This window comes from Scomber scombrus, chromosome 2, assembly GCF_963691925.1.
Source record: "Scomber scombrus chromosome 2, fScoSco1.1, whole genome shotgun sequence".
In the NCBI taxonomy this organism is placed as follows: Eukaryota; Metazoa; Chordata; class Actinopteri; order Scombriformes; family Scombridae; genus Scomber; species Scomber scombrus.
The window spans coordinates 5,472,948-5,491,448 of record NC_084971.1 but is presented as its reverse complement, the minus strand read 5'-3'; the positions used below and the strand labels follow the sequence as shown (position 1 = coordinate 5,491,448).

General features: G+C 40.4%; 1 protein-coding gene across 4 annotated transcripts in view; it reads left to right on the top strand.

Annotated features, from left to right (window-relative positions):
• Window positions 1–18,501, top strand: part of rptor (regulatory associated protein of MTOR, complex 1) — a 172,657-nt gene that overhangs the window by 114,398 nt on the left and 39,758 nt on the right. For all 4 annotated transcript variants that reach the window (XM_062440710.1, XM_062440702.1, XM_062440694.1 and 1 more), the window contains 5 exons: window positions 1,544–1,735; window positions 4,729–4,869; window positions 5,468–5,588; window positions 10,846–10,986; window positions 15,013–15,168. In XM_062440710.1, the coding sequence (XP_062296694.1) occupies window positions 1,544–1,735; window positions 4,729–4,869; window positions 5,468–5,588; window positions 10,846–10,986; window positions 15,013–15,168 (751 nt within the window). The remainder of the gene's footprint in view (window positions 1–1,543; window positions 1,736–4,728; window positions 4,870–5,467; window positions 5,589–10,845; window positions 10,987–15,012; window positions 15,169–18,501) is intronic.

Here is an 18,501-nt window from a genome sequence, read left to right as displayed (position 1 = left end):
AGGGGATTCTCAACACTCTAAACAGGTCTTTATGTTGGTTCATGTGGGTATACTGTGTTTTTTGAACGTTTTTTGAGCTTCTGAGATCATTGATAAATGTGATCAGTGAGTTTTTTTGTCACACAAAAGTTACATATTTACTATAATGCTTTTATTTAAACCAACTGCAGAGCGAGCCTGACTGTCTTTCTTCTTTACTTCCTCGGTTTAAATAGTTTATAACCATAATTCAAGAATCTGCTCCCATTTAATTTCGCTACTACTGCATGGAAGAAATGCAAACTTAACACTTCTTCCATGTTTACTTGTTGTCTTCATATATTCATGTTTAAGTTCCCACTCCATTAGTTTAATCGTGTAACAATGGAGCCATGTTACACTCGTCATCATCATTTTGTTTCTCTTTTCAATAGAAATACTGATTTTTGTTCAATAGTTATTTCCAATGTGTTCAACTTGATTTGCTTGATTACTGTCATTGAACCTTAATACTTCCTGCTAATAAAATTAAAAGCCTGCCAGGAAAAGAAAAAAAATTGTGCACAAAGAGTGCACTGCAAAAAAACACAGCGTAAAAGTGTTTTTCATTGTGAAACATCTGTACAGGAAATGGTGCTCTTTCTCAACGGTACCTTAATGTCAAAAATTCAGCAAAGTAGAAAAAAGCTCAAGATTCTTCACAGTAAAAGCCTGGTTCAAAGGACATAGACTTTTGAAACATGCGCAGGAAGTGTTGAGTTTAATTAACACCGAAACAAAAAAAAACATGGCAAAGTAGAAATGATTGGAGGTAAAAGAGAAAAATAGAAACAAAAGAGCAGGATAGTGAGAAATATGACATGAGCCTATAGTTGTAATGCTATGGAAATGTACATTAAGGCACAGCTAACCCCGTACACAGTCCATTAAAGTGCTGCACCGGTGATAGTTCATGAAAAGAAGAACCACAAAGGCGGCACAAAACAAGAAAGGAGAGAGTGCTTATCAATGCTCTGCAAAGACTAAATCAAACAAAAAAAACAAAAAAAGGGGATTGTGAAGATTTTGATACCAGCTTTTTCCATCTTACTCTAGACGGCTCAAACCTTGATGGACCAATTACTTTTTTGTTCACAAAATAGAGACAGGTTTGAAAAGGGCTGAAGGGGCTCAAAGGAATACGCAAAGCTCATAATCCTTTTGTCCGTCAAACAGTGTGAGGTTACAGGTTAGCAGTGATTAACTGGCTAATGAATTACTGCACTGCTCCAAGCTGGGAGCCTCTGTGCTGCTCAGGAGGGTTTGAATCATATATGATGCAGATATTGTTATTTAATGAAATACATACTTACAGGTCACTGGTGCCTCAGTTTCATGTTCAGTGTCTGCTGTAGACATCAGGACAAAGTCTCAACAAAAATGACCCTTTAACTCTTACAACGTCCTTAAAATCTTCCATGGGTATCCCCCCATTTACACCTAAAAGTCCACTTGTGAACATCTCTCACATCATCCTTCTACATCATCTTCCTCACTCTCCTCTCACCCTCCTCCCCTTTACCAGGAGGCCTGTCTGCAGGGCAACCTAATAGCCAACTGCCTGGAGCAGCTGTCAGACCCCCACCCTCTGCTCCGCCAGTGGGTGGCTATCTGCCTGGGCCGCATCTGGCAGAACTTCGACCCGGCACGCTGGTGTGGAGTCCGGGACAGCGCCCACGAGAAGCTCTACACCCTCCTGTCGGATCCCATCCCCGAGGTGAGACGTTCATAACGGTGTTCTCCTACTTTTTAAATACTATGAGATGTTTCTGATCCTTTTCCAAGTCCTACGCTGCAGAAAGGGCAGTTTAACAAAGTCATTTGTGGTCTTATTTTAGAATGATTGAAAATGAATTATCTTGTCAAGCACCATTAAATTATCTAACATGTTTTAAACTTCATGCTCAGGTTTTTTATTAAGATTGTTTCAGCTTAAATCTGACAAGAAACAAGTCCAATGTCAAATGTCACATCTTCCATAAATTGTATCATTAACGTCTCCTGAAAATAGATTTAAGGATAAAAAATAAAGTTTGAAGAAACTTTATCTTGACATTGTGAAGTTTCATTGCCAATGTCTGTCTTGTGGTTTTGTCAAAAGTTAGTTTTTAAAGTCAGATTTAGTTTTGAAGTGACCTTGTTAACACCTGTCATTAATATGAATCTCAAGTGATCTGATCACAAGTGGACAGCTGAGGACACATTGATATTCACACCTCTAATTGTTATGTGTCTCGAGCGGTCTCGAGCTGACCACTTGGGTCCAGATTTTGTTTCTGCCTACATCACTTCCACAAGAAGGTCAAACGGCCCCGAGCACAGTTATGATGTCAGTCAGACAAGCCCCAGATTTGTTGTTAGTACTAAATAGCTAATTACTCCAACCTTATATATCTGTGCTCCTCTACATTCTTTCAACCGTTGTCCCACTTTTACCAAAACCACCACCACTTCCTACATTGATGACATATTTTCCTGTTACGTCCTTGCCAGGGACCCATCAGGATGTATTAGCGTTTACACTACAAAAACAGATATGTGCAGATTCGTCCCAGACCTCCTCAGCAAGTGGTTTGGCTCACAGTGCATCTTAGTGGTCGCTTACACTTGTATTTAGTGCTGTTCACCCAAGACTGTTGCCTACCTCAATGGCATTTTGTTTGATCATGCCAAATGTCTCTTAATTATACAATATTTTTTCTCATTTGTGTAAGTATAGAGTCCTGAAAGAAAGAGACATCTGGACCAATGTAGAAAATTGTAAAAAATATTTGGGAGGCAACTTTTGGCCCTGCTGTCTAAAAGACTGGGGGATTTAGAACCTTTTAAGGGTACTTAATACATAAAGTTTCTCTTTTCTAATGTAAAATAAGCTCAGATTAAAGTGCATACAGTATTCACCTGAAAACATGTTCTAGATTTTGGGCTAAAAAGCGGACTACACTCAGTGCACTGAGCTCAGTAACATACCCAGACCCACACAGGTTTAAACAGTCGGGAGCCACCGTCAACATCTGACTGGGTCGTATGTGGACCAGAGGGACAGCCAGACAGAGTTTGCCCTGATGCTCACCCAGACACTTTATGCCCTCACTGGCACACTTCACACACATGCAAGCGCACAAACACACACACACACACACACACACACACACACACACACACACACACACACACACACAAACATTCACACACACACATTCAAACACATTCACTCACACACACACACACACATTCACTCACACACGCACACGCAAGGAACATCTGTTTCCAGCAGCAACTTCCTCCCTCTCTCTTGGACAAACAGCTGCTTTGGCCGTAGGGTTGAAATTGGGGTCTGCAGACACAGCTGTCTGTACACACACACACACACACACAAACACACACACACACACACACACACATACAGCTACATTTCCAGGTTGTTCGTTTGTTTTACATCAGGAAGTTTCACCAGAGACTGACTGAGTATAATTAACTCCTTCAAATGCTTTGAGAACATATTAACACATAAATGACAGCTTTGATCATGATTTCTTTTAAAGTAGAAAGTATAGGCTTACCACAAGCTTTAAATTCTACCAATTCAAGGCACATACAATTGAACAACAACCTTAAGCCATCATGCTCCTGACAGGGTGTTAAAGAGTCTCCCGGTGCACGTTGTCTGTTTTAAGGGTTCAGTGACTGATTGTAGTTCTGTGTGAAACAAAGCATTCAGGTTATTGTGATAGGACCAGAGGTGTAGGAAGTGTGCATAATTGCCCATATCTATCTTAAGTCACCCCCCCCCCCCCCCCATCCCCCAGTCATGGCTGATAAAACAACAGAGTACACATGGATCAGTGGGTGGGTTTATGGTGCTCATTGATTATGTAACTTCTCTACTCTTTAATCAATTCTTGTAATGGTTGCTGTGACGGAAAACTGTGGAAATCCACTTAAAACTTAATAATGACTGGTCAAAATCCCTATAGATTTGTATAGAGTTGTTTTGTAATATAAACAAATGCAAATAAACACCATCACTAACAGTAGCTTTCAATCAGCTCATCTTGATGCAGGTGGAAGAGTTAACTGATGTAATTCTCTCTATAGTGTGTATGTGCTGCTATTTGAAGCAGACAGATGTATCGTAGTGCATAACAACACCGATTAAGATGCTTTCCAGTGTTACAGCCTCCTATTTTCATTTGCCTACAAGCCATAGTGGTTTTTATGACTTATTTTTATTCCAGATCTTACAGAGAAAATTACATTATGTTCATGTGCAATGTTGCAGCCGATCATTTTTAATTGGAGTGTAGAAAAAACGATATCAAAGCAACATCTGCGAGCCGTAGCGTCACTAAAGCTGCCTCATAAGATTAACACATAGACAATGACGAACACTACGCCCCAATATCCACTTTTTGTGCTGCAATTTGGTCCTTCATAGAAAATTCCTTCCACCTTGATGATAAGTTTGAATTACACATCTAATCAAGCAGGAGGAGAAAGTAATGAGGTTTACTGACAAAAAAAGCAGCTCACTACAGCGCACAGCACCCACCTGATCATCTCCTGTGTATTTTATGATGATACACTGAGAGAAAATCAAACCCATGATTACCATTTTTAAAAAAGTCAGTTGAAAGGGTTCTAGTGTTTTTTTGTTTTGGTTTTTTGGGGTTTTTTAAAAATATCCATGCTATGACTGTGCCGCTGCAGGTGAGATGTGCTGCTGTCTTCGCTCTCGGGACGTTCGTGGGAAACTCCGCCGAGAGGACGGACCACTCCACCACCATCGACCACAACGTTGCCATGATGCTCGCCCAGCTCATCAACGACGGCAGCCCCGTTGTCCGCAAGGTCACTGCAACACACACACACACACACACACAAAGCACTATGCTTTGAAAAACCTTCATATATATCTCTCATTTGGAGGTAAGTGTAACTTATAGTGATCTAATTGAGTTAATATATGCAGAGAAAGTTGTAATATCATGTTGGTATAATATAGTATAAAAGAACTCTAGAAATCTTTTGACTATCTAAATGAAAAGAAAATGAGAGAGAAAGATGCAAATAACTAAAGAATATTAGAATAATATACTTGATGGGTAAATTGGACAAAAAAAAAATCAAGGTCTTTTGTGAAGGATCTTTTGGAATAACATAATTTGAAAGGGGGCTTTTTTTGGCTTCATAATTGAATTTTTATACAAAGTGGTTCCCTTGGACAAAACAATGCCGGAGGGCATGATGTGTTTAAAAATTGATTGATGTTTTTAATATTTCCCCAGCTTGTCCTTTGATTTTTATCACGCTGGCAAGAAAGAGATAATAGAAATATTCGGATGAGATTGTTATTGCGACTTTGTCAAATCCAAATATTGAAAAATATGAATCAAATTTTATTTTAAGTTCATAAAGTGAACAAATTGTTTGTGTGTGTGTTTTTCAGGAGCTGGTGGTAGCACTGAGTCACCTCGTGGTCCAGTATGAAAGCAACTTCTGCACAGTAGCCCTGCAGTTTATAGAAGAGGAGAAGAACTACACGGTGCCGTCGCCAGCCAACACTGCAGGTAGACACACACACGCACACACACACACACACAGTTTAGATTTGCAGATTGAGTGGATTTAAGGAAAAGCATATCTGTTGAAATGTTATCAATTGTGGTTACAAAGTTCAAGGTACAACAAGTGAAGTATTGCATATCGTGTCTGACACCCCTGTTCACACATTCAAAGCACATGATTTGATAACATCCCAGTTATCCCAGAACCATCCAAAGTGAGTTACAATAGTTACAGTATGTCTACAAAAAGCATGACGTTTCAGAAGCCAAAGCCAGTAACAGTGCAGGCTTATATGAAATAAACTTCCCTTCTACAGACTCATCTGGCGCAAATAGAGGACCACAAAGAGTGTCTTTAGCTCCATTCCCAGATACACGTAGTTATCCCTCTTATGAAAACAGCAGCAGAAGACATTCTCCTTAGAGTTCCTTTACTGTCCTGCCAAATAGATCCCATATTTGAGCCGTCACCAATGGCTGTAACCTCTCCTGAAGAGAAGGTCCACTGCCAGGTTCAGATGGTCTGGGCAGAAAATGAACAGTGCAGCACAATAACAAAGAATGAGACCATTTCCTTACATATGTGTTGGAAGGCAGAAGAAAGTCCACATACTGTAGCTTCCAATGCAGGTATAGTTTAACGTGATGTCAAGAGTGACGTTTGAAGCCTGTCTGTAGAAGAGCAAGAGGCTCAGAATGTCACTCTTGATATCCTGTTAAACTATACCTGCATTGGGAGCTACAGTGTGTGGACTTTCTTCTGCCTTTACAGATTTAGTTCTCTGGTCCAGCACCTTGTTTTTTGTTCCAGATGTGTACGTCTACCACACAACCTTTTCATGTGTATGTAGGAAACCATGAAGGGTCTACTACTGTCCTGATCAGAACATGCTGGCCTGTTAGAACCAGATGTTTTAGAGCTTAGAAGGTAGCCAATTGCTCCAAATAGTGAATGTGAAACTTGCACTGTGCAGGGTAACCATACCCCACCTCACAAAGGCTCAGAACCTCCACCCTATGAGGTAGGCGTCTGTTGATACCACCTTGCGAAAAGACACCGTACCTATGGGAGAGCTCTATCATAGTAATCTGTCCTGACCAGCATGACAGGGTTACCTACAGGTGATGCAACACACACAGCCAGTGAGATTGAGTCCAGCTTTCAAACGCTCACATATTAACAGTCTGAGCTGCACCACCACCACCATCATCAACGCCATGCCCAGCAGCAGTAAAATCATCCTGAAACGCTTTCTGCATCCTAACTGAAGAAGAACCGGGCTGTGGAGAAACGCAGCCGCTCTGTGCTCTGACAGATGTGTTCGACTGCAAAAGTGAAAATGGTTTCCAGCCTCAAAGTTAGCAAACTTTTCTGCATATTCACTGAGAATCCCTAGACTTGAACATGCCAAAGAATGCACCACCACCTCTACCATCAGACCCCAAATAGTCCAGATATGCTAAAATATGGACGCCTTCTTCCTTCTGGAGAGGAACTAATACCTCCTCAACACATTTAGTAAAGGTGTGTGTGGGGGCTATTGACAGGCCAGACAGTGGCACCAAGTACTCGTAGGCTGTGCCCTTTATTAGAGACCTTAGAAACTTTCTCTTATTGCTTCTTCTCTTCACTAAACTCTTAGACTCTTCTCAGGTGGACACAGTGGTGTAGCAGCAGGCCTGCAGGCATCAATAGTGTGTTTGGACTTTAAATCACATTTGAACTTGATGTTGCTTCCTCCTCAGCTCGAATTGCACCTGAATGATGTTAAGCAGCTGAACAAACACACCCTCAGCAGATACTGGCTCACTGAAATAAACGTTCTTGTCTCTGTGCCACCACCGTGGTTGCTAGCGTCCTGCTAAAGAGAGAGCCCTGCTCAGCCTGACATGCAGAGGATGTAGTTGCAGTGATCCTGACACTTGAGCACAGCAGTCAGTGGTTGGGAGAGAAGGTGGCATCTGCGTACCAAACACCAAACCCACTTCTTTTTTTAGCTTCATCCAAATCCACATGCTGTCCATAGCCGATAAAGGGTCACGCAGTGCAACAGCAGTCTTCCTCAGCACTCTTTCCACAAACGTGACCTGCCTCTCCAGGTACTGAGTGCTGCTACAGAACACATGTGAGCGAACATGCTCCAGGCACTGACAGTCCCCAGGGAGTCTGCTGCTGCTGCTGCTCATGAGGACACCGGTGGATGGGACACTTCCTGTTTGCGTGCTTCACTTTAGTGCTCTTCAGGCATGAATGCACAAGATGAACTAAATACAGGACAAAGATGACGTTATATATATAGATAGATAGATAGATAGATAGATAGATAGATAGATAGATGGTGTGATGAATCTTTCTCTTTACTCTTTACTCATGCCAGCATGGGGAGGAGGACCAGGCGTTCTCCTCCGACCATACAGACACAACTTTTATATTGTAACCCCTAGTGGAAATTTGAAGAAGAGAGGGTATTAAAGTAATACAGCATTCAAGTAATAAAGCAATACAGTTATAAAGTCAATAAACCCACCAATAAACACTACTGAACCCTTGTTGACCTCCTAATAAATTAGTCAATTCTACTACCAGTTGTGTCTTCTCTGGGTTCAGGGATTCAGGCATTCATGATAGATAGATAGATAGATAGATAGATAGATAGATAGATAGATAGATAGATAGATAGATAGATAGATAGATAGATAGATAGATAGATAGATAGATAGATAGATAGATAGATAGGCAGACTTTTTTGATCCCAAATTGGCAAATTCTTGTGTAACCGCAGCAGATTACCCAGACAAACAGCTCAATTCAAGAATTATAAGGAAAAAATGTAGCATACACTGTAAATATAAGATACACTGCCTGGCCAAAAAAAAAGTTGCCACCATATTTCGTTGGTCCGCCTTTAGCTTTGATTACGGCATGCATTCGCTGTGGCATTGTTTCGATAAGCTTCTGCAATGTCACAAGATTTATTTCCGTCCGGTGTTGCATTGATTTTTCACCAAGATCTTGTATTGATGATGGGAGAGTCGGACCACTGCGCAAAGCCTTCTCCAGCACATCCCAAAGATTCTCAATGGGGTTAAGGTCTGGACTCTGTGGTGGCTAATCCATGTGTGAGAATGATGTCTCATGCTCCCTGAACCACTCTTTCACAATTTGAGCCCAATGAATCCTGGCATTGTCATCTTGGAATATGCCCGTGCCATCAGGGAAGAAAAAATCCATTGATGGAATAACCTGGTCATTCAGTATATTCAGGTATATTGTATAAACATACAACAACTAAACATACAACAGACCAGATCAGAGGTGTGAACATTTGTTGGTTTTAAAAATGCAGTGAGGTGGAGCAAGAGTATAATAATTTAAATTCACTATGAGCAAAGTTATTAAAGGAGCTAAACAGATGAGTTTGGTTGAGAGTCTACTGTGTTAGACAGAAGTGAGGTGTTGTAGAGAGTTATTGTCCAGGGCTGTAAAGATTTCTTGTATCAGTCCCTGTGACGTCGGAAACTGAAGAGAAAGTGCTCCACTGTGTGTCCAGTTAGCTGTTGGACAGGGTGGTCAGAATTATCTATAATGAATAACAGTTTGTTCAGTGTCCTCCCCATCACCACTTCAATACGTCTGGTTTGCAGCCAATTAAAGAGCCGGCCTTCTTAATCAGTTTATGAAGTCTGCTGGTGTCGCCGGCTCCAGCGCCGCTCCCCCAGCACACTGCAGAGAAGAACAGAGCGCTGGCCACAAACAGACAAAATCTCACTGCACACATTGAAAGATCTCAGCTTCCTTCAGGAAATAGACTCTGCTCATCCACTGATGTTAGTCTTCAAGTTTATTCCTATGAAAGTTGGTCAGTGGTGCATGAAGCCAGAAAATTGGCTTCCTGCTGTAAAGAAATTACCCGGATGTTGCTCATGCTGCCTGATTTTTTTGGGCGCATAGAAGATGAGTTCTGCTGGCTGAGCCGGCCCACGTCCTGCTGGCTCTCTGCTCACTTGAACGGGGATGAAATAATTGAATCTGAAAATATTATTGGACCAAATCGATGAATCGAATGAGTCATTTTGCTAGGGTTGTGATGTTCAAAAGATTCATTCAGTGCTTTACAGCTGCTCCTTTTATAGTTATTGTGTGTGAAGACAAATGCATTTTGTGCCAGTTTGTATCACATGATGGACCCAGTAGTTGTAATTACACAGTTTAGCCACTATGTCAGCTTCACAGTGTTTGGGGCTTGATTTCAGGTCATTCTGTTTACATCGCTAAACTTGAACAAGCCAATATAGATTTAATTGGCTTGGAACAGTGATACACATACACCAGCTCTCTGTCAGTAGCACACTCACCAGCTGAAGCTGATCAACACTGACACCAATTGGAACAGTTTAGCTGAATTTGAGTCAAGTCCTGTCAGTGTTAATGAAATGCAGAGCCGACACTGACGTGCTTTTAGAGAGGTGAAGAGTGTAAGAACTGAGAGATGACTCAAGTCATCTGCCTTTAAGGCAGGAGGAGAGATGTATATGTGTTACACTTAATGAACTGACTGAAAGGGAAGTAGGCATGTTGAATTTAGATTTTTTTTTATTATGTTGTTTTCTGATACTGTGTTTCTATTAATTTAATATTTAGCTAATTTTCAATTAAATTATATGTAAAGTAACACCATCAGTAAATCTAACAGTAAATCAGCAGCTAGTCATAATGAGTGAAAAAAGTTTCATCACTAGCTAACTGGAAGTCATCTTTGACTTTAGCAAACTCAAACTGGAACCAGTATGTTTGACTTTGTGACATCACATTATTTACAAGGCTTGCTTTTATTCGAGAAAAGTATGGGCAGTTATTGTTTCCTCTTCCAGGTCTTATTTCTACTCTCTGTCCCTGAAGCTCTTACTGAACTGGGAACAGGGTTGTTTATGTATGCTGCTCCCTCTGCTTGAATCAGTCGCTAACTAGCTGAATCTTGTGGAGCTGCTTTCACTGGATGCATTTAAAGTGACTGTTAATGACTCAGAGGCAGCCACATCTGGCTGTAGATGTTTTGTCTGACTCTTATCGCCCCTGTTTGATCCCTGATGTTAATGACTTCAACAAATACTGATGTATATTTTCATATTTTCTCTAATTAATTCTTTATTTTCATTGTAAATGATGTTGTTTTGTATGTCTGTAAACCTGGTAATTGTGCTGATGCCTGCCAAGATGTTCTTGATTATTGATTATGTCCTCCTGTGTTTCCATCCACAGAGCTTGGTAACCTGACACCAGTGAGGGACAGTCCGGCCATCCCACGCCTGCGATCGGTCAACTCCTACACCAACATCCGAACTGCCACCACCGCCCGCAACCTGAACAAGAGCCTGCAGAACCTCAACCTCAACGAAGAGGGTAGGAGGGAGGGAGAGAGAGAGAGAGAGAGAGAGACAGAGAGAGAGAGAGAGAGAGAGATAAATAAGATGAAACAGAAATTGAGATGAATCTGCAGGAGGATCGAATGAAGACAAAGAAGTAGATTTACTCTGCCCAATGAAAGAAATTAATCAAAAAAGAGTCCAGTAACACATTTCATTAGGTTTTCTTCCTGCTGTGTGTGTGTGTGTCTGTGTGTGTGGATGTAACAAGTCCTCAGGCTAACTTCTCCATTCAATCATTACTATTCCTGAGACGGACTCAGTGAGCATTAATAAGAGGCTTCACAACCAGCAGAGAGGCTGTGACCAGTTTGCCAAGCAGAAATAATCATTTCAGTTTGCGCTGTGGTCGATATTTATTCCAATCCACATCTCTGGGAAAACTCTCAGCGCCTTTGTCAGGATGCAGAAGTCACAATCAGAGTCATGTTTATTGGCACTTTCATAGTAAACACTCAACATAATACTGTACAACATGTGCAACAAACAAGACACTACTACAAGTTATTAAAAATCACCAGGAGTAAAATAATACATATTTAACTCACTGTTATGGATAAATTCTAAAAACATACAGAACATTTATTACATAATCCCAATCTACCAGTATTTCACTATACGGTGTCTTTCTGCCCAAAGTCACACTCATGGCCATGTACAGCTCTCCGTATTAAAGGGATGATGCAGCACGACGCGTCAAAAGAGATTTTAAGTAGTTAAACACGTCAGCTTTACTTAAATTGATGTTTTATCTATTGCAGCCTCACACTGACTGTAAAAGTCTTCCCACTGGTCTCTTGAGAATTTTCTAACGAGTGAGTTTGGCAGTTTGATTGTAGGGTTTATAGTGTCCTGGCTCTGGTTAAAGCATGGTGCATCCCACTCTGCTCTTCAGGTTTCTCTGTCATAGTGCTTCAGAATGCTTCTTTATAATGCAACTAATAACTAGATGTTCAGTTTCTTAATAAAGCTTCTCGTCAATATTAGCAGCAGTTTTTGTAGTTTGTCCTCAAACTGCAGCCCTGATCTTCATCATAGTGAAGTCTTTCTCCATCAATGAACTTCACCTTCCTACCTTCCTACCTCACAGTCTTAACACAGTGGTACTGTCAAGATAATATTCAGACACCAACATGATACAGGTTCAACACGGACACCAGTGCTGCCAGGTTATTTGAATATTTATCCACATTTTCACACAAAACAGAGGGAGGAAACAGGGACAGCAAACATGCCGCTGAGCTCTTTCGTCTCATTTCAACCCAAATCATTTCATCAGATGTGCAGACCTCGCTTTAGCCTGCAGGGGCAGGATCAGCACAGAGGGCCGGGTGCTGTCCATGGTGCTGAACTGTGGTACAAGCTCACATGCAGTAGTTTAAACAGGGAGAGTATGAACACAGCACAACATGAACAGGAAACATAGAGGCCTCATGACACCTATGTCACCCAGCTGAAGATGTAAAATATAAATTATACTGTATTGTATTTAATATAAAAGTATGAGAATATTATACAGTATAACAGTTTCCCATGTAAATGTAAATATACATTTCCAAAAAACTTCAAACAGACTTAACATGTCTGGAGGGAGTCTTAAAGGATAAGGTTGCCAATGTTTTCATCCTTATACTTCCATGTTCTTTGGGTATCTTATTCCTCTGTGCTGTAGATCTCCATTATTGTCTGGAAACGATTAAAAACACATTATGGAGACCCACAACTGCACTGGGTGCAATGTTCCTTCACCCCCTAAGACTAATCATAGCAATAAAATTGTAACTTTAGGGAAAGAAGTTGCTTGTATATGCCACTGCATATTTGCCTTGCAAGCTTCTTATGCTACATAACTCAACCTCTTGACTTTCCACTACGTTGTAAATTGCTCTAAGAACTTAGTACATTGTTGAAAACATTTTAAAAATATACTGTAAGTCATGTTTTTGCTTTATTTTCATCACACTTCTCTGTGATTTTAATTCAGTTCAATTCAGTTTATTGTATTCATACAGAGCAGAGCAACATTTACTGTAATTAGCAGTGTCATCAAGGCAGTGCAGTACAAAAAGTGCAATTTAATAAGGCAAGAGTAAAAGTAAAAACAAGACTTTTTGTTTTTAATCTGGATTTTCCAACAAAGTGACATACAGTGCATATAGACAAAATAAGCAAAATAAGGCATAATTGTACAGTAGTATGTCAGAAATCATCCTTACACATATCCACCTGCAAATCCACCCAATTTAGGTCAGAACCAGAGAGGGAACGATGACACATACACACATATATGCACACAAAAGGAACTAAAAAAAGAGGGGGAAAGAGAAAATAAAAGGTAGGGGAGTGAGTTAAGTGGCAAGTCGCTGCCATACGCAGCAGTTTTAAAGACAGTCCTTTCATTGTCCAACAGTCCATGAGTGATATTATATAGTGAAGTACCTGAATGTGTTCCAGTTCATTCTTTCTCAGTCCAGCCTATTAGTGTGCATGGCAGTTTCTCTTCTGGGTTATTATGGGTCAATTATGTTTTTTTGTGGTTTAGTCAAATTTAAAGGGGATAAAATGTGAAATTAAACATATGAATAACTTGCACACATTCTTTTTTTGTGCTCTCAGCATAAAATTTGCTTTTAATCCATTTTGAGAGAATATATTAGAGGATTATGGCAAAAATGTTTAAGTGGAGTAACCATAAAAACTTTGTACCAAATAATTAAACATGCTTAAAAATGCTAAATTAATTCATTTCAAATGACATAAAACCAACAAAAATACCAAATGTACATTTAAATGACCAAATGCTGCTTTTAAGACAATTTTTTAACATATTTTTGAATTGCTCATCTTGCCAACCCTTATGTGTCACTGACCCATATACTGTAAAATGAGGAGCAACAAAAAGTTGTGTTTTTGCTTTATTTTCACAGCACTTCTCTGTTATTTATTCCAAATATTCATTGGAAAAATGAGCCTTAACATCGGTTTAAACACAAAATATACTGTATTATCTAACAGAGGAGAAAGGAAGAAAGATCACTTTGACTTTTGTACAAGTGTAATTGCATTCTCTATATAACAAGCTTTTCAGAGGATGCGCTGATTTTGTAGAAGGTCAGATTTGTTATGAGGAAGTTTAATATCCAGGTTTTGTTTCAATAGGAAAGAGAAGGAAGTTCAACTGCTATAAAACTCTTCTTTTGTTTCCAATAAATATATAATCATGACATATAATCCTAATATCAACCACAACAATCAGGTCATAATTCAAGCTGTAATCATGTCACACTAACATCTTTTGGAGCTCTTGACCTGCCCTCCCCGCTGAGCTCTTGACCCTCTGCTTGTGTCACCGCTCTGTTGATTCAGTCGACTATCTCTCCGCTGATCCTCCTTCTAACCACCACCACCAGACTGAGTCATTCATAAGCCCTGAGCGCAGCTAAGTCTCTGGCACTTGGTTAAGCACATAACCTACCGCCGACACCATTTCTAATTCACACTCGCAGCGCTCCTTCCAAATACGCGGCAGTGTTTATCATCAATAAGCGCAGAGCCGAGCAGATTCCCATTCTCCTCCAATCTCCACTTCCACATTTCAGGCCCGCAGTCAGTTCAGAGGATGCATGGCGCCAAGGGTTTGTGTGAGTCAGAGTAATGTTTGGTGATAAAAAGAGTTAGAGGAGGAGAAGACTGAGCCAGACAGCCCCAAATGAAGTTATGGGCCAACTTCCTGTGTCGGTGTTGCAGCCTGCTTTACACTGTCTGCACATCTTACCTCCTTATTGGCTGCTGATTTGACCATTTGCTTCGTCTTTGTCTCTTTTTACAACAATAATAACTTTATTTGTAGAGCACTTTTACAGCAGCTTAAGTGCTTTCTAAACAAAATAAGAGCCGCTTCTTCTTCCACTAAAGCTTGTTTTACATTTACGGTGCTCACGATGTTTTCCGCTGATTGAGTTTAAAGCTTTTGTGTCCTTGTGTGTGATTTCTCTTCATCCAGGTGGACCGGCAGCCTTCTCTCCTGGTAACTTGAGCACCAGCAGCAGCGCCAGCAGCACCCTGGGGAGCCCCGACAACGACGAGTACATCCTGTCCTTCGAAACCATCGACAAAATGAGACGGGTGTCTTCGTATTCCTCCCTCAACTCCCTCATAGGTAATAAACTGTCTGTGGTGCTGCAGTTCTAACAGGCCTGTTCTGAGTGTCAAACTGGCCCGTTCATTCATTCAATTTAAAAGAGAAGTCCACCAATTTTACATTAAGTTCAGTCTACTAATCATGAGGAGTGCTACATAGGCTGTGAAGACAGTAATGTCCTCTGTGGTCATTTACCAGGCAGAGAGAGACTAATGAATACATATTAATGAAATGCTGAAAGTTTGTCCCACACTAGGCTCTAATAGTCAGGATTCTGCTGCTTCTATTTTCACTATTCTTTTATTTGTAACTCTGTCTTCTGCTATTCCCTCAACATTGTGGCTGCTTTAAACCATGCAAGTAAATCAAATGCATGAATATGATCTAGCTGCCATATATGAACTTACATGAACAATAGGGTCAAATCACAACATGTGACATGAAAAGTAAGTAGCTCATAATGACAAACTCACAGAGAATGAGCACATCTTTACAGAGCTTAAAGAGCAGGTTACAGGCTGGAGACCTCACTGTATCAATGTGTAGGAAAATGATGGAAAAACTAGATTTTCCTAAAAATTGTGCAGAATTTTACTTCAGGGAAAATTCAGAGAGAGCGACTTCCTTCTGTGACGTAACATGTCAGTGCCTGTGGCCAAGGTACTAGCATAGAACTGGAGTTGGTCCCCAAGCGCTGCATACTGGCTGCCCACTGCTCCAAGTACTTAAGATGAGTTAAATGCGTGAATCTCACTGTGGTGACAAATAAAGTACAGAAAAATGATAATAAAGTACTGAAAAAAGTAAATAAAGAACACAAAAAAATAAATTACAGAAAAAAGCAAATAAAGTACAGAAAAAATTAAAGTATCAAAAAAAAGTAAATAAAGTACATTTTTAAAAAAGCTTATTGCTTACTGCTCAAAATGCTAACTTTTGTGTCTTAATTTCTGTCCTTATGTAATAAAATCAAACATGAATCATTTACAGGATGATTTTCATTATATAAACATAAATCCAGGTAAAAATTCAACATGCAACCTACTCTTTAATTGCCTCTTTTAGTGTGTTGTTTTGGTTCCTACTGCTTTACTTACTTACTTATTTACTGTTTAACTCAAGCAGAAATAATATGCTGTACTCTTCCTGGCCCAGCACCAAACAGTAAATGAGGTTAGCGACTCCCTAGCGAAGATAAAGGTCATCAGGTAGCCAAAAACACAACGTCAAATCAATGTTAATGTCAGTGCCTTGTGTCTATGGACAAAAAACTGATTAATGCAGCTTAAAGGGACAATAATTTGCTATAATCAATTTTATTGTCACACCTGCTGTAATCATTTAGAAGCTGTGATGTTTTTGAGACATTGTGGATCATCATGTTGTTAATTTTGCATCTAAACAGTGGCAGCAGCATTAGTGATGTAGCTGCACAGAAGCAGATATCAATGAAACACTCCCAAAGGGACAAAACTCGAGAAAAAAAAGACCTCAGACCACCCTTGGAGCGGCTGAAACCCCTTAAAAAACGAGTGCAAGGGACAGAGGTGGAAAGCTCCCAGTCTAAAAATAGAACAAGTGTAAAAAAGCTTTGCAGATGTGTAAAGGACAGCAGAGCAGAGGAGGTGACAGGATAGACCCCCAGGAGCCACCTGAGGCCACTAAAGTGCTTTTCCTGGTACACACTAAACTGGAACCAGCTCACTCCCCCTCTTGCTCTGAGGTGATTGGCAGGCTCCACCATGTGTCCTGACAGCCACTTTGTGTGCGAGCAGGAAAACCATTAACTCACTCCCACCTCCACGGGGGGAAAAGAGAAAGTGAAACAGGGGAATCCCTTCTCTTCTCCCACTCCTTTCTTTTTTTTGTGGTATTGTTGCGTTTCAAGCTACAAACCTTTTATAATCTCCCCGCCACCCTCGTCACATTCCAGCGTGTGCTTTTTCTTTTTTGCACGCAACAGCAGAAAATGGAAAAGTAAATTGAGCTCTGGAGAACGGTATATTTGACTTTGGCATGAAAGGAGGTTCAGGTAGCGTAATGAAATTTCCTTTTCAGCCTGTTTTCTTTGATTTGCTGCTAAATGAATGTCACCTTATTTTAGGCGTGCCTGACTCAGTGACGCTCAACTCAGCCTCATATCTGACTTGGATTTGAACTTTTAACACAGTCTACTTTATAAATGTGGATGGGGATACACTACCATATGCACCTCATGTTCATTTTACTCACACAGACACAGCAGTGACCGAAGATAATCCTATATTGTTTCCTTTTCTCTCTCTGGGAAGACACATCAAGCTGTCACCACACTAAGAACTATTACAATAACAATAACTATAACAATGTGAACATCCACACTATGAACTATAACGTCCTCTAAATAGCGGTGTCAAGCATGTGCTGCGTGCTCCAGCTGTGTCTGCAGCTAGTAAAAATAGATATAGATGAGCTGTTACTGCTGTATGTTGTACAGAGAAATAAGAAGAAAAGCAGGAAGGTTCACGGGCGGGTGCTGATTCAGTGTGTTGATCACAAGTATTTTGGGACACTAGTGTTACGACCCCTCCCTATCTGCTCGCCATGGTGCGGTTGGTCGCTTCCTGCAGGAGCTGGCAGTCAGGGAGGGTTGTTAGGACAATGTGCTGACATTGCTTGGCCTCTACCAAGGTTACAAATACCAGCATGGACTCAGCGTCTCTCTCTTTCTCCTTGACTCCACATCATGTCAGGTTCTGGGTTTGTTTTCTTTTCTTTTGCATTCAACAGCAGCACACACATTCCTAACTCATCCATACCCTTCATTCACCACTGATGCAGCTACTCTCTACACCTCAGGCCTTTTGTAAATAGTTATGTTGTTCAGGTTACAATTAAACATTTTCATTGGCACTTAAACTTGGCTTGTCTCCCCTCTTTGTCACACACATTAAGCTGGTTTGTGACAAGTGGGGGCTCGACCTGTTTGTGACACTAGTTGCTGTGATGTTTCAGTATTTATAGACCAAACTGACCCACAGCAGCACATGTTGAAGCATGATGTGCAAATGTGCACCGCTTTGGCAGTAACACACAGTATGAGAACAGATCTGAAGCCTAAAAGATTCACTAACTTTGTCCTTTTTTTAACATTATAATAGAGAACGGCTTCTTTCAGTTCCAGCATCTTTGTGTCATAGACAGATAAACCTATCCAAATAAATCAGTTCTGGGTGTCATTCTGCTACAATTTTTAGAGAGGAGCAAAGCCGAATTACAATAAATACATATAAATAAATAAAGTCATCAGTCAGTTTCCAGAATAAAGGTGATATTTACTGTTAAAGTTTTACTGTTAATGTCAGGCTGGAT